The sequence below is a fragment of the Mirounga leonina genome, unplaced genomic scaffold (genome assembly GCF_011800145.1).
Source record: "Mirounga leonina isolate KUSES-001 unplaced genomic scaffold, KU_Mleo_1.0 Mir_168, whole genome shotgun sequence".
In the NCBI taxonomy this organism is placed as follows: Eukaryota; Metazoa; Chordata; class Mammalia; order Carnivora; family Phocidae; genus Mirounga; species Mirounga leonina.
In genome coordinates, this window is record NW_023270426.1 from 66,808,238 (window position 1) to 66,825,370 (window position 17,133).

A 17,133-nucleotide genomic window follows, 5' to 3' on the forward strand; every position below is an offset into this window, starting at 1 on the left:
AAAAAGGTGAGTAAAGAACTCCTTATTGCCTTTATTTGGAGAGTGAACTAACAGTCAAAGCAATTTAAAGGTCTCTTTTTACTTGCTTTAGTTTCAATAATTGACCCAAACAATATAAACCTCCAAAGAGATTTAAGTCACCTAAACTTTCCATATTTAAATTCATCTTTATCTCAATGGAAAAAATTAAACCTGTATTACCAACAAAACTTCATGTATCAGAAACTTTTTATTACTGTTTGGATAACTAAGAGGAAGAATCTGATCTGAAAACTCTGCCACCTACTAAGAAAACTAAAGAGTCATTCAAGTTTTACATTTTCTTCATAATAAATACTTGATAATAAAGTGCTTACCTTGATTCTCCACTACTGTTTCTAACACTTTCTTCATCACTGTGTCCATTCATTGTAAATATCAAGAGGTTTTAAAATAAAATATAAATCTTCCCAGTTTAAAAGATGAATACAAATACGAACTCCTTAAACATCAAAAATTCACAGATGAATTTTCTCCAACATTCACAGGCTTCCTGGGCCCTTTTTGATTCACCTAAAGAAAATATATTGAGAAAGTAAGAAAATTTCCTATCCAGGAAAAGATGAGTTAAGTCTATTTAGAACTCATACAAATCTACCTAGGCCAATTAAATTAGAGATGGTAAGGAAGGGTTAGCGGTCTTTCACTCAAAATACTTAGGCTTCTATTAACTACATTCCTGACTACTTACTAGAATTTAGCACTACTGCTTATTTTTGACAGAAGAAATTAAAATATTTGTGGAGTGATAAAACTTTTAAACTGCAACTGTGTAGCAATACACATATATACGCATTATACAGAAACAGATAAAGCAAAGTGGTAGTATGTAACATATACATATATATAACTCAAGAACAGAAAAAGTCTTATTAGAAACTTGGTCAAACAAATGAAGGGGAAAAAAACATTACCTTTAATCAAGCACTAATTCCTATTACCCAGAACTTCATATAACTGAGTGAGGGAAAGTTTTGAAAATGCTCACATGAGGACAGAATAAAAGTGTATCATACAATTTCAGCGAAAAATGTATAGGTCAAAACAAATGTACTCTTTCGCAGGTAAACCGAGAGTGGAGTGATAAAATTTAAATAGTATTTATCCAGTTCGGACTTGCAGAGGTTCCATTAAAAAAAAAAAAAAAAGGTAATAGAATATACAGTAGGATTAATTAAGACATGGGCTTGGGGTAGAAATCATGAGCCAAGACACAGCATTTCCACCCTTCAAGATTTCAGCCCAACACTGGAGAGTCACCTACAAGCCATCCACGAATAAACAAAGGAGATCTCTGGCAGGGGAGGGAGAGGAAGAAGCGGGGGAAGGAGACGTCAGATCCTTCCCCAGCCAGAAAGTACCGAGACAGGCGACTGAGAGCAGAGCTGTCCGCCGACCTCAGCAAAGAGAATTTACTCCTACGATTATTTCCACTCCACAAAAAAGAGGGGGGAAATACGCTGTTGCCAACCCAATCATAGTAAACTCTGCATCTTGATCGGTTATTTTAATTCTCGAGACTACAGTCCAGTAGACTCTTTCCAAGAAATGGTCATCCAAAAAGTAACTATTCCACGCAACATTTAGTCTCAACGTTAAATATTAATTCCAACTAATCAAAGAGCTTTACTATTAAACAATGATGTCTTAAAAATCCAGGTACTCTAACAAACTGCCTCTCTTGCCCAAAGTCTCTCTTTACCGAGAAAGTTCACAACTCTCTTCGTTCTTTCCTTTTCACTCCTTTTCGCCCCTCAAAATGGCTTTCTCCGTACACTGTAACTTCCTTTTCCAAGTCCTCTTTCTGAAAACCTTCTCACAACCGTAAATTCTGAAGCTCCAGGCGCACGCAGCTCTCTCCTGCCTTTCACGCGTCTTAACAATGACTCTTCCCTAAGTCGCTATACCTCTTTGAATCTTCCTTTTCTGCGCCCGTCTTTTAACAGTTGCTTCGCTCCTGCTAAGTTTTCAAAGCGGTACTCGAAAGGAGGTTGGAAACCTTCCTCCTCCCTCATCCATACTTTGCAGCTTGGCTCCAATCAGCCTCCCAACCAGACGCTCACCATCCCCCCCTCCAACCCCGTCCCTCTCCGGGCCTTCATCCCGGTCCCCGGGTCTCTCTTCCCGCCTCAAACTTCCCGCAGACCCGCCCCGCGCCCTCCCGGGCTCGCCCGGGCCGCCGCCCCCTCCCCCTCCCCGCCGCTCCCCACGTGCTGGGAGTCCGGGTCGCGGCGGGACCAAAGCACCCGGCAAGTGCTCGCCGCTCTCCCCTCACCGCTCTCCCCTCGCGGCCCCGCCAGCCCCAAGCCGAGGAGGCCCGGGCTCGACTGCCCAGCTGCCCGCCCGTCCGGCGCGAGGATGCGCTCCTCGGCGCCGGCCTGCGCTCGCCACTCACACGCCCCCTGTGCACCGAGCCCGTCAGCCCCTGCCGGCCTTCACAGAGACGTCCCGGCCTTCGCCCGGCGCTCGGCCGCAGGGCCGCCGCCCGGGCACCGCGCCGCCCCCGCCCTCCGCCTGGCCGGCTCCCGTCCTCCCCGCCACATCCTGACCCGCCCGCCGCCCCCTTTCTTACCGGCGGGCGTGCAGGCTTCGCGGGGCGGAGGGAGCCGACTCGGGTCGGCGGCCTCCCCCGCGCCCGGGCCCGCGGTCTCTGCCGCCGAGTGAGTCCTCGGGCTCCGGGCGCCTCGGGGTAAGCAGGAGTCCGTGAGAAGGAGGGGGAAGGGGAAGGACGCGGAGGGGAAGGGGAAGCCCCGGGCCGCGGCACCAATGCGCGATCCCCTGCGGAGCGGACCCAACAATCAATTCATTATTGAAGCACCAACGGCGAAGGCAGCAAAAGCGAGAAGTAACGAGCCGTCGTCGTCGCCGCGGCCACGCGCGCGCTCCCGCTCCCGCCGCTTATCGGCTCCCGGCAGCCGCCATGACGCCGAGAGAGCGAGCGCAACCGTCTCCGTCGTAGCCGCCGCCGCCACCACCGAGGTCGCCGTCGCCTCCGCCTCCCGCGCGACGTAAGCTCCTCTGCTCACTCCCCTTCCCCACTGGGCGCGAGGCGGGCCGGCGGGCGAACGAGCGCGCGCACGCCGAACACCTCCGGCTGGCGCGCGGGCGGTGGGAGGGGCTACGCTGTGGAGTCGTGGGCTGTAGAAGGAAAGCTATTGGTGCTGAGGAGGGCGAAGAGTGAATGCGCGCACGCGCATGAATGGGAGCGCGCACGCTGGCCGCGCGGAGGCCGCCGGACTCTGGCCACGGCCGTGGGCCGCTGGTCCTTGCTCGGGCGCCCTCTCTTAGTGGCCGGGAATTGAATTCCGGGAAGTGGGAGCTGCAGGCTCGCTCCGTGCGGGTATGGACGCTACTGTCACTCGGAATGATTACGCAAGGACGTCGCGGCGGAGAGACTGAGAAGCTACGGGGGAAGCAGGGGGGTGGGGAAACGCTAAAAACTACGTTGGGGCTCGGAGTGGCGCGGGAGGGCCAAGTTGGATAAGCCGAGGGAGCAGGTCTTGCGTGGAGTCTGGTTGCCCAGGCCTGGAACCATAGCTCCCTCGGCACAGTCTGAGCGCCTGTCCGGAGGGGTGGGGAGGGGGCTGTGCGTCACACCAGGCAGCCTGGGAACCCAACTGTTGGGCAACTGTGGTCACCTCCCGCCGCCTTCTACGCTTAGGCGACCTGTGACACGGGATCTCTCGGGGGTCTCCTGCCCCGAAAGGGCGGGGCTCCTGAGGAGACGGAGAAAAATAGAGACCGAGTTGTTCTCCTGTGATTGATTCATTTGTGGGGAGCCCTTGCCTGGTTCAGTAAAAAGCTTTTACTACCTTTCTAAGTCCCTTCCTGGAGGGCGGGGTGGAGGGTGCGGTGCCGACTCGCAACAGAAAAGCAACTCCGGGACGTTAGTAACTGTGTCGGTTTAACCTGCTGCAATTTAGTTGACGGTTTCTTTCATAACTGTAACTGCGGGCCTAAGTTACAACCCTTTACAAGTGTGGAAGGAAACACCTTTCAAGCACGGTGGTGTCCTGCTTCACTCTTTTGAAAGCATTTTTTAAATCAAAATTCTTTTATACTTTTTTTTTTTTCCCCAATCCATTGGTCAGTCTTGAGGTTAATGATAAAACTCTAATCCTATTCGCCAGTGATTGGATTTGGTGCAAAGGCCCACCTTCCAAGCCCAATGAGTTTGAATGTGGTAGCTGCATTCCCAAAATAATTCTTTTCGTCTGTGGGAAATACTCGTGTTTTAGTCCACTAGCTGTTGAAACAGTTTGGTTTAAAGCCTTCAAAAAGATCTCAAAACATAGTTCCAAATATGTGTTCATTGTATGGAAGGGTATATTCACCTTTGGGAAGTAGGGAAAGGCAAACAAGTACACATGGTCTACTCGAAAAAAAAAATGTTAATCATGAAGTAGTAAAACGTAACACTAGCATAATTTGTAAAATGATCTGTGCTCAGCCATTTTTTAAAAATTTTCTTTTTTCCTAGTTATTAAATAGCTGTAATGCTGGGTTGTGAAGAATAAGGTCGTAATAAATACCCATTTCTGAAGTCCCTAAAAGTAGGAACTAATTGCTAGTTTTTAATGTTATGCTTTGAAAATATGATAAAGGTGCCTTAAGGATAGGGGCTTCCTGTGCCTCAGACTAATTTTTCTATTGGATTACTAGAGTGGTAAGTAAAAGGAAAAAGCTCCAGAAAAACAGTAACCATTGCAGATAAAGAATTTTGTAATCAAGAATGATTTGGATAATAAAGACTTGAATTATATCTGTACTACATTTTATCATTATCTTACAAAAAATTGTATGAATTATATATATGTTTTCTGAAAGCACATCACAAACCTTTTTAAACTATGCCATTTGGATGTGACATACTACACATAAACTCTATAGACACTTTTTTTGCAAAATAAGTCTTAATAAATTTGTAACAAAATACTGAACCTTTGAGATTTATATTTCTGGTAATATCATAATATACTTTATGACTCCACAGAATTTTAGAATTACTGTTGAGAATGTGGAGAAATACAAGCTATTTGTGGAAAATGGGAACAGTCCTGCCAGTTAAGTTTTTTAAAAGTTATTTGATTAATAAGGCAAGAGTATTTTTTTGACCATTTGTTATCTGCACAGTTAAATTTTTAGTTTCACTTTGTTTGGACAAACTGTTGTTATCTCTCTCTATTGGTACTAAAAACAATAGACAGTTGATAATCTCAGCACATGACTAGCAAAAATCCTTGAAAATTAATGTCAACCAGGAAGTCTTTATTATTTCCCATTTGAGAAATTTCATATTCTTTGGGAAGCATATTGTGTTTACAAAATCTAGGACAGCACATTGTGGGACCTTGATTCTGATATGCTCTGCTAGGACTAGTTACTGATGGGTATCCATAGGTGGAGATAGATTGAGAACCACTTACCCAGAATTGTGAGATGTTCAACATAAAGACAAAGATGACTCTTGCTTTTCTCATGAATGTTTTGGATGCCAAGATAGGATTTTAATTCCATAATTATATTCTTGTTGCCTAGAGGATTTGTGTATGAGAAGCTGCTAAAACAATCAGAACAGTATTAAAGTAGCCTAGAATCTAAACCTATGTCATTATCCCCCAGATCCTTCCTAAACAGAGGAATAGCTTTCCAAATATACTTAAAATTTACAAAGTCCTTTATAAATAGAACCCATGAAATTCTAAGTCACCTTATAGTGAATATTTACATTTTCTATTTTTTTAATCATTAAAATTATATGACAGGAGCTGTGGTTCCCAGTGTTGAACAGGGGGCAGGAGTCAGTAACTGAGGAAATTTTTTCCTAACTATGCATGCTGGACACTCCCTTTCCTTTCCTCTTCTGATAAGCAGAATTTTTAGGTTCTAGATAGTGTTTAGAAATTTTTTTCTGGATTTTTCAGATATCCACCAACAGTTCGTTCACCTTGCTTATGGCCATTGTATATGGGGATTTTACTGATAAATTCTTGAATCACAAGTTAAATTTCAAATGGAAAGTTCTTAGAGGTTATACCAAGAGGCAACTATATATATAAAATCTAACCATTGACGTGTATGTAAAGATTCTACCTCCTTTAATTTCAAAGTTAAGTGCACCCACAAGTAAGAAAAGTAAGTTTAGCTAACTAATATCAAATTGGTGCATTAATGCTGTATTATTCCTCTCCTGCAGATCCTTTAGTTGCTGTTCATTTTACCTGGTGTATGCCCTCCTCACCCTTTCTTAATCTCTACTACTTTATATAAGCCCCAATTTCTCTACTCTTTCCCTCTAGCTCACCCTGTGCCTTCCTTCAGACTTGAAATCTAATGAAATCACTCCCCTGCCTTAAATATGTATTTTTAAATATACTACAAATTTGCATAAATAATATTTTAATTAGTCTTTTCACAATCTGACCCCAGCGTTGCCTCCCATCATTCCTAGGAGACACACAACACTCTAGCCACACATTTCTTCAGGTCATTGGAAAGTTACCTTTAATTGTAAATGGATATAGTCCATCTATCTTATGAAGTAGTCTCTTACAGGTTTAAGTAAATCATCAAGGATTGTTGAATGTCCTGATGCAATTGTACAGACACCTTATGAGACATGTCAGGCAGCTCTCCACCTCCCTTTTAGGACATCAAATTGTGTATTCTGTAAGTGCAGCATGTCTTTGTATTGTAATAAAGCATTTGTTTCCATACTACACTGTGAGCCCCTTGAGTGGGACTCTCTGTATCCCCAGTGCACTATTGTTGACATTTATTCGAAAAATTGCATACCAGACTTTTTGCTAGGGTGGGGGTGATTGTGGGGGGATTATAATAGAGCAAAAACAGATACTTTCAAGAGTTAAAGTCTAATAGAGGAAACCATCATACTGCAAAATCATAACTGAGAAAAATGGTATGAAGAATCAATCACATGAGAATTCATAATGGAGAGCCCTAGTCAGAAGAGTCTCCAGGGGTGCCTGGGTGGCTCAGTCGGTTGAGTGTCTGACTCTTGGTTTCAGTTCAGGTCATGATTTTACGGGTCCTAGGATCAAGTCCTCTGTCAGGCTGCATGCTCAGCACGGAGTCTACTTGAGATTCTCTCCCTCCCCCCCTCCCACTCATGTGCTCTCTCACAAGCTCTCTGTCTCTCTAAAATAAATCTTAAAAAAAAAAGGCTCCAAAGGAAGTGACATTATTGGAGAACTGAAGCATTAATATGGAGTAGAAAAGCAAAAGAGAGGTAAAGAGCTTTCCAGGTAAAAGAAATAAGATGGGCAAAAATTCTGGGCCAGAGAGATGGGGTCAACTTACAATCCAGTTTGCCAAGGATAGGCATTTTTTACTTTCAGAGGTACTCTGGTTTGGATTACAAGGAGCATAGTACTGCTGGAGCAGACAGAATTGAGGAAGATGAAGCTGCATAGGAGCCAGGCTCTTCAGGTCCCAAAGCCAGGTAAAGAAGTGGGTTTGGGGCACCTCAGTGGCTCAGTCAGTTAAGCGTCCAACTTTTGATACCAGCTCAGGTCATGGTTTCAGGGTTGTGAGATCAGGTTCCATGCTAGGCATGGAGCCGCTTGGGATTCTCTCTCTCCCTCTGCCCCTCCCCACTCTCCTCTCTAAAAAAATAATAAGTAATAAAAATTGAGTGGGTTCTGGGGTGCCTGGGTGGCTCAGTTGGTTAAGCGACTGCCTTCGGCTCAGGTCATGATCCTGGAGTCCCGGGATCGAGTCCCGCATCAGGCTCCCTGCTCGGCAGGGAGTCTGCTTCTCCCTCTGACCCTCCTCCCTCTCATGCTCTGTCTCAAATAAATAAATAAAATCTTAAAAAAAAAAAAAAATTGAGTGGGTTCTTTTCTTGGAACAAAGGGAAACCTTTGAAGGATTTTAAACTGTGGTAATGAAGGATTTGCAAATTGGAAAATTTAGCCAAAATTAGTGGCATGTCAAAGAAAACAATATTCTTAAGTGAATTAGGCTAAAAGATAAATAACTTGATGGACCAGGGTAGTGTTATGGAAGAGAGAGTAGTTTTGGAAGGAAATGTCCACAGGGTTTGTTGATGCACTTGGATTCAGGATTAGGAGGAGGAGGGAAGCTGTACATACAATGGAATGGAATAGAACTGAATGGTAATAGCATTCATTTCAATGGTAATATATTTGGAGATGGGTAGGTGTGAAGATCATAAATTTGGCACTTACTGAGTTTCTGACACCTTTGAGTCATTTAAGAGTCTGGTATAGAAGTCTGGAGCTGAGAAGGGAGATGGACTGAATAAAAACTGTTAAGTGTGTGGGGAGAAATTAAAGTCTGGAGTATACATGAAATAAATTTGAAAGACAGTCTAGGAGTACACAGTCAAGAACTTGAATTAATTTTTGGCTAGGTGGAAGAAGATGAGCTGGATAAGGAGTTGCAGATGTCAAGTGTGTTGTGGAATGGATAACCCCCTTCATATGGGGTTGAATCCGTATAACAAAGGCATAAGTACTTCAAGGAAGGAGTGGTGAATAGTGTATAACACTATTGAGAATCATGTGAAATAAAGTCAGCATATCCACTGGATTTAGTGACATGATGAACATCTGTTACCTTAGAACTATTTTGTTGGAATAGTAGGGCCAGAAGTCAGATTGGAGTGGAATGTGTTAAATGAATCATTGGGTCTAAAATCATTGACTTTGACTTGGGAGGGAATATGAATTGTTGGGGGAAGGGTTGTGGATTTTTATTTGTTTAGGTGAAAGACTTCAGGTGTTTCAAAAACAATGAGAAACGTCCTTTTGAGAGAGAGGTTGATTAGAGAAGAGTTAGCAATAATTAGCTGAAAGGATTAACGATAGCTGGAAGGATTAACAATCATTCAGAAAAGGAAATACATTAAAAGTCTGATTTAGGAAAAAAAATAATTTTTTCAATCAGGAACTAAACACTAGATACCACTATTTATAGTTATGGGCCCCAGGTGGTCATCGGTATGATTTGAGAGTTTCTGTGAGCTTTCTATTCCCCAAATTTATGTATGCCTCATATTCTACTAATGTTTGAAAAATTGTTGGTAGAAATCTATTTTAAAGCATATACTCCTGGGAAGAGTAATATGTTAAGAAGTTCTCAACTGTGCCAAAATTTAGAATTAAATTTTGGGTAGCTTTGCCATAAAAATGTTCAAGCCCTACCTCAAGAGATTGCATTCCATTGTTTTAAGATGGGTCCTTGGCCTATGCATTCTTTTTTTTTTTTTTTTCCTCAGTGTGATGGTCTTTTTTTTTTATTCTTATGTTAATCCCCATACATTACATCATTAGTTTTAGATGAAGTGTTCCATGATTCATTGTTTGTGCATAACACCCAGTGCTCCATGCAGAATGTGCCCTCCTCAATACCCACCACCAGGCTAACCCATCCTCCCATCCCCCTCCCCTCTAGAACCCTCAGTTTGTTTTTCAGAGTCCATCGTCTCTCATGGTTCGTCTACCCCTCCGATTTCCCCCGCTTCATTCTTCCCCTCCCGCTACCTTCTTCTTCTTCTTTTTTTTTTTCTTAACATATATTGCATTATTTGTTTCAGAGGTACAGATCTGAGATTCAACAGTCTTGCACAATTCACAGCGCTTACCAGAGCACCTACCCTCCCCAGTGTCTATCACCCAGTCACCCCATCCCTCCCACCCCACCCCCCACTCCAGCAACCCTCAGTTTGTTTCCTGCAATTAAGAATTCCTCATATCAGTGAGATCATATGATACATGTCTTTCTCTGTTTGACTTACATGCATTCTTTAAAAGCTCACCTTTTCTTAAAGATGATTCTGTGCTATAGCACTGGAAAACTATGGGCATCATTGTATTAATATTGCATTGACTCAAAACAGTTTAGATAGAGTGTGGAGAGTCCAGGACACTTATTTTTTATAATAGTGGTTATTAATGGGGCAAGGGAAGATTTTGCCCCACAGGTGACATTTGGCAATATCTGAAAACATTTTTGGTTGTCACAATGAATGGCAGGTGCTGCTGACATATAATGGGTAGAGGCCAGGGGTACTGCTAAAGATCCTACAATGCACCAGACAGCCCCAACAACAAAGAGTTATCTGGCTCCAAATGACAATAGTGCCATTGTTGAGAAACCCTGCTATAAAGAACGGCAAGCTAAGTAGTTTTTTTAGTGAAATCTTAATGGGTAGAGTTGTGGTTTGGTAAGGGTGCTAATGAAGGAGGATCTACTCTACCCAATAACTTAGCCTAAGCTCAAACTTATTTATAATTAGCAACAAAAGAACCTCAAAACACATTTGCAGAACAAAGAAATATAACTAGCACCATAGACTGATTATGTTATTTTCCTTGTTTAAAATATTTATTTAATTGACAGAGACAGCAAGAGAGGGAACACAAGCAGGGGGAGTGGGAGAGGGAGAAGCAGGCCTCCCTCAGAGCAGGGAGCCCAATGCGGGGCTCGATCCCAGGACCATGGGATCATGACCTGAGCCGAAGGCAGTCACTTAACCAACTGAGCCACCCAGGTGCCCCATTGTCCTTGTTTAAAAGAAAATATAGTGTAACTGAAACTCTTATTGCTGGTGGAAGTGTAAATTGGATTGAAAAATCGATGGCAGTATCTATTATAGCTGAACTTATGCCTACCCTATATCAGCAACTTCTATCTCGATAAATTAATGAAGGTTTCTGCTGAAAGTCTCATATACAAAAGTTCATCGCAGTTTGATTCATTATGGCCTCAAACTGGAATAAAGTGAAATATATCCATATAATGAAATAATACCCATCAATTAAAAAGAATAGATTGCTACACAATAACATGGATAGATCTCAGAGGTATTGTGTCGAGTGAAATAGACACAGAAGAATTCATATTGTATAATTCCATTTATATAAAATTTAAGAACAAACAAAGCTAATTTGTGATGATAAAAGGATAGTAACCTCTCAGGGCATGGGTATTCGATGGGGCATAAATGATGAAATGATGGAAATGTCCTTCCACATCTTCATCTGGCTGGTTATATGAGCATATACATATGAAAAAGTTTGAACTGAACATTTCAGTTTTGTTGACTTTACTGTGTATATGCTATATCCCATTTCTTAAAAATTAGGGAAAGAAACTGGAAAACCTAATTTTGAACTACTTGAAAACTTGTGTCTCAAGTGCTTGGTTAAATACAGGGTTAGCTGCATAATAGATTCACTTTGTGAACAACTCCATTGCATTGTTTAGTGAAAATAAATTTTGAATTTGGAGTCAGATCTGGTTTTGAACCATAGCTTCATCCATTATTATGACATTGGTAAAGTCACTTATATTGGTATTTTTTGTGGCTCTGGAAGATCTGTGAGTTAAGAGAAATATAGAAAAATCCACTGTTGGGGCACCTGAGTGGCTCAGATGGTTAAGCATCTGCCTTCTGCTCAGGTCTTGATCTCCAGGTCCTGGGATCCAGCCCCACGTTGAGCACTACTTCAGGCTCCTGGCTCAGTGAGAAGTCTGCTTCTCCTGCCTCTCCCCTTTGCTCCTGCTCTCTCTCTCTTTCTCTCCCTCCCTCCCTTTCTCTGTATCTTTCTCTCTCTCAGATGAATAAATAAAAATCTTAAAAAGAAAAATCCACTGTTTTGTTTTGAGTTTAGCCTTATTTCATGATCACCACCACCACCGAGAAATATTCATAAACATTCAGGAGTGGGCCTCAGCAGCTGTGTATGTATTAGGTAACTTAATGCCTCTGTCTTTAGCTAGGATGAACAACTATACCCTATCTGAACCAATCAAATTATCTTGAGTATTTAAAATTGGGGTTGAGAATGTTTATCAGACAGTTAATCTGTTCTGAGAAAGGAAGTTAGGTCAAGGCTACCTTATTTGGGAGCAGCATGTGGAGAATCTGAGTTGTGTTGCAGAGTAAGAATGATCTCACATTACTGTGTCACTCAGTGGTCTAAGTGTTATAATTTTGTGAGGTTGGTACTATTATCCCCACTTTGCAGGTAAGGAAGCTCAGAAGCTTGACTAAAGTAAATATGTATTGCAGCTAAAATAAAACTCAGGCTATCTGACTCCAGTCTGTGCTTTCATGAAGCAGTGCTGACATATCAGACACAGCTATAAAAGCGGCCTTGGTTCCCGATAGGTTTCCATTTCTTGATGTCAGTCTCTTGAGAAGATTGAGTTTGCTTCCTATCTTTGAATTATTTATCATAATTTATCCTTATAATAAAATTTCATGTCTTTGCTTAAGCTAGCTTAAGTGGGTTTCTGCCAATTGCAACTGGAAGAGTATTTCTCCAGTTCAACTGTGAATAGGATTGAAAATAACAAACCTCAGAGAAACTGAAGCTGGCTGAATCAAGGTGGAATAGCAGGCAATAAAGACTTTCCTGCCCTAAAATGGGAACTTGTTAGCCTCTGTTATACAATTGTGAACCTTTTACCCAGACTTTCTCCAATAGTATCTTAAAACTCAGAGTATATATTCACTGAGGTGAGGCATTAGAGAATTGTCTAGCTACATATTTAAAAAAAAAAAAAAGTCACATGCATTGGTTACTATATTGTAGGGTTTTTTAAAGTATGTTTGAAAAGAGAAGTTCTGAACAAAGTTCCCAGATGAAAGTCAATTGCACCAAATTTGTCCATTTATGCCAAATTTAGCAGATTTGACAATTATTGAAGCCAATTTGCCTTTGGTCTGAGAATATATAAACAGATCAAGAAGTTAGTCAAGGGAGGGGCGCCTGGGTGACTCAGTTGGTTAAGCATCCCACTCTTGATTTTGGCTCAGGTCACGATCTCAGGGTTGTATGATCGAGCCCCACTGGGTGTGGAGTCTGCTTAAGATTCTCTCTCTCCCTCTGCTCCTCCCCACCAAAAAAAGAAATTAGTCAAGGGATTTATTGAATTGCAACATATTTTTTTTTTGCCACCTTGTTTCTAACACTGAAGTTTTACATTTGCATTCCAGAGTGAAATTTTAGTAATAGCAATAGGACTCTCAAGAAGAAGCAAAATGATATCAAGACATTCCAATTTCTCAGTTCCCTCCAAAACATTTTTCACTGCTCATCCCTTCACAAAAGTGTGATGATCCTTTACATTGTCTATCAATAGCTACTAAGATTGGAATGCACTATGTGTCTGGGAATATTACTAAATGGCAAACTGCAAGCTGCTGTGCACTTTTCCTCTTGTTTGCTTTGAAGCTAAAGCAGAGGACAATGAGGATGGTCAGAGTCCCAGCTGTTGCTAAGAAACAGAAGTTCAGAAGAATTGACAACTTAAGGAGAAACCTGACCCACTACGTTCTTCAGCATTAGCTAAATACAAAACAAATCTCCCTAAAAGAAAATTCGCAGGCAGTCCTCCACAGTAAGGCAGTTGCATGTCATAAACCCCAAAATAGACTCAGACCACAGACTATTTCAACCCCTCAAGCACCTCTCATTCTCCAGTACAAAAGAATCTGCACCAGCCAGAAGTGGGTACCATTGCCCCAAATGAAGAACCTTAGTGTCCTTTGTCAGGAGTGGCCCTGGAAGATTGTAAAAGAGAATCCAAATTGGGTGCAGGCAGATTTCCTAATAACTGACTAGGAAGTGGGTCCATTAGCTCATGCCTTATAAGATTTCAGGGGTCTATTATTTACTATCACACTCCTGCTGGATATAATATATAATTTAGTTAAACTAGTTTAATTTATATTTAGTCCACATATTGCAGAATTAATTCAAGTATTTCTTGGGTGCTTTTTATATGCCTATCCTTGGGGTAGGGGCATGGAAAACATGTTAAGATGGACAAGGGGCTTTCTCACTTGGAGTTGCCATTCTACTTTGGAGGAGGGAAAGAAGAGAGATCATTAAGGAAATAAGGTTACAAATTGGGATGGGTTTTGTAGGGGAAAGGTGAAGTAATGTCAGAGAAAGTAAAAAGGAGACAAATGGAAAGAGCAATGGAGTGGTCAGAGAAGACTTCTTCAAGCTGTAACTGGTAGAATGAGGTTGTGCCTATTGTAGGAAGAACCATGGGAAGAGCAGGAAGGAGAATAAGTGCAAAGACCCTAAGGTAAGAAGGGGTTTGTTATATGTGAAGAACCAAAGGAGGCAAGTATAGCTGAAGCATAGTGTATGAAAAGTTAAGTTGATATTGGATGTCAAAAAAACATTCAGGGAATCTCCTTTGAACCAGAGCCTTGTGGTCTATGAAAAGCACTGGGGTTTAATTCCAAACACAAGAAGATGCTATTGAAAGGCTTTACCCCAAAGAATAGCATAATCTGATTTACTTTCTAAAAGATTGTTGTAGCTGCTATGTAGAAAATGGATAATAGTAGGAAAAGTGAAAGCGGCTCTCTCTAGCTCTCCACGTAAAAAGCTATTCTAATATATAATAGCTGTTAGGATTAGAGGAGTAGCTTTGAAATGTAGAGAAGATGGAATTTAGATTAATTTGGGATGTAAGAGTGACGACAATTGAGTTGCAGTCATCATTTGCTATACATTAGTATCTAAATATATCAATAAATAGCAAACAAGTATGTTGTTTGGAAATGTGGAGATAAATATCAAAGAGCTAGAAATGTTGAAGGCATTTGAGAGTGGAGAGGGCTGGGAGAGGGAAATATTTTTTTTTTCCGTAAACATTCTATATAATTTTTAAATAAAAATTGGTGTGTGTGTGTGTGTGTGTGTATAAAACCTTTGCTGTCAGGACGCCTGGGTGCCTCAGTGGGTTAAGCTTCTGCCTTCAGCCCAGGTCATGATCCCAGGGTCCAGGGTTCGAGTCCCGCATCAGGCTCCTTGCTCAGTGGGGAGCCTGCTTCCCCCTGTGCCTACCGTTCCCCATGCTTGTGTGCTCTCTCTCTCTCTCTCTCTGACACATAAATAAATAAAATGTTAAAAAAAACAAACAAACCTTTGCTGTGAAAACGTTAGAGAGGTGTGTTGTAATAGATGGAGTAAGTCAATGAAGTGTTTCTTTTTAGTTGAAAATACTGAAGTCTGTTGGTAGACTGGCATGAATAATAAGCAGAGAATGAAAATTTGATGATGTGTAGTAGACAAATGTAATAACTGAAGAAGCAAAACTGAGAAGAAGAGAAAATATAGGTGTCAAGAGTTAAAATTGCCCCTGATAGGGAAAATCATACTATTTCAATTTTAACAGAAAAGAAGGCTGAGAAGACAAGTACAGATGCGGAGAGGTTTGGATATCTATTGGAATGAAGATGAAGTAAATCTTCTCTGATGATTTCTGTATTCACAATGAATTACATAGGGAGTAGTATCATCAGCTGAAAATGAGGAGAATGAAGGAGTCTGAGGTAACAGGAAAAAAAAATATGACATTTCTACCTCAGAGAATGTAAAGATGAACTTCCTAGGGAAGCATAGAAGGACAGCCAGGTTGGCTTAGGTGTTCGTTTGTGGTCTGTGGTCATGAATTTAAAGAGAAATGAGTCAGCTAATTGTATTACTTCTTTATTAAGTTGCTTGGGTCTCTGCACAAAGGAACAAATACTTGAATTCAAGCAGGTTTGAGATTTTGTGAAATGAGTTCAACAGAGGGAGATGGGAGCCAAGGCACTTGATTGTACTTCAGAAGGAATGATTATATGATGAAACATGAATTCCAAGCTGGGTAAATGTGGGAGTGAATACAGATAATTAAAAAGCAGTGGGAGTGGAGGGGAGTATCAATGAACTGGAGGTCTGTAAGAAGCTAAAGACTTACTGCCAAGCTAAAGTGAGCTGGACAGATAGGAGGTGGTGGGTGGACCAAATAGGATCTTCAAAATTGATATTTCACAGGTAGTACAGTTATCAGTGCTTACATGGTCCAGGGTTAGTCCAGGATATGAGTTGAGGTTGGTGATGGTCTGTGGAGATGATGAAGGTTAAAGAAGTCAGTCTTTTCTAGTTCCATGGTAAGGAGCTAGGAAGTCTCCCCTCTATGCTAGCAGACTGTAAAATCAGAAACTCTTCTTGGATCAGTAAGAGAAGGGAGACAACACAGGACAGACCTCTGCTCCCAAGATTGGCAAGACAAGCGAATACACAGAGTCATGGTTTACCTGAGCAGAGACGAGCAGAAAACACTGTGGGAACAAGACCAGATTAGGAAAATCTGAACTGTAATTGATGAATTTCTGGAGGATTTGTGTAAACAACTCTGAGTTAAAAACTTCAGGGGACCCAGTCATAGAAGGGTGAGATTCACAAATATTGTGAGATTTACCTCCAAGAGCTTGACTAGGTTCCCACAATAAATATCTGACACAAATCCCCTTGTGCTTTCTGCAGGAAGAGGGGAAAAGAACCATTCAGAAATATTCCAGACCATTCTGTTCTTCCTGCTGGGCTATTTTCAAAGCCTAATTGACCTAGGGGAAGGGAAATATCCAACTCCTATCCACTCTAGTTATGCTGTCCCACCACAGGGGGACAGAAAAAAATCTGAGAAACACTTGTGAGGTTCACAGTCTAGAGACATGGGCTCACTAAATGACGGAAATTTAATCACAGGACTAAAGGATGCTTCTCTTCCACCACCTCAACACCACATCACTAAAGGCCAATTTACAGCAATTCCTTTTATCCAGTACATTATGTCCAACTATCAAGAAAAAAATGTCCAGGTATATCAAGAAGCAAAAAAAAACCCCACAATTTGAAGAGACAGTAAGCATCAGAACCAGACATGACAGAGTTGTTGGGAATTATCAGTCAAGGAGTTTAAAACAACAATGACTAATATACTCTGAACAATAATGGATAAAGTAGGCAGCATGCAAGAACAGATGGGCAATGTGAGCTGAGAGATGGAAATCCTAAGAAAGAAATGCTACAGATTTAAAAACAAATAAAAACAAAAACACTGTAACAGAAAAGAACTGGAAGACTATGCTATTGGATGGGTCATCTACAAATATTTTGAAAGTCACTGAGAATGACCACATATAGTGTTGGAAAGGGGAAATATGATAGTAAACCAGAAAATAATGTTGTCAATAAATAAAAGAATGACTGGAAGTGAACAGCTGTACAGGACTTGACCAGCTTGATCGAG

At 41.5% G+C, this 17,133-nt stretch overlaps 1 protein-coding gene across 4 annotated transcripts in view; it reads right to left on the reverse strand.

Annotated features, from left to right (window-relative positions):
* CHD1 (chromodomain helicase DNA binding protein 1) overlaps window positions 1-2,890 on the reverse strand; it is a 72,239-nt gene extending 69,349 nt beyond the window's left edge. The window contains exons 1-2 of one of the 4 annotated variants that reach the window (XM_035014952.1): window positions 1,947-1,964; window positions 357-552 (exon numbers count right to left, since the gene is read on the reverse strand). In XM_035014952.1, coding sequence (XP_034870843.1) covers window positions 357-409 — 53 coding nt within the window. In that variant the 5' untranslated portion in view covers window positions 410-552; window positions 1,947-1,964. Of the gene's footprint in view, window positions 1-356; window positions 1,872-1,946; window positions 1,965-2,611 lie in introns of those variants that run through there. The other 3 variants (XM_035014950.1, XM_035014953.1, XM_035014951.1) reach the window with 3 other exon arrangements.
* Window positions 2,891-17,133: the final 14,243 nt, after the last annotated feature.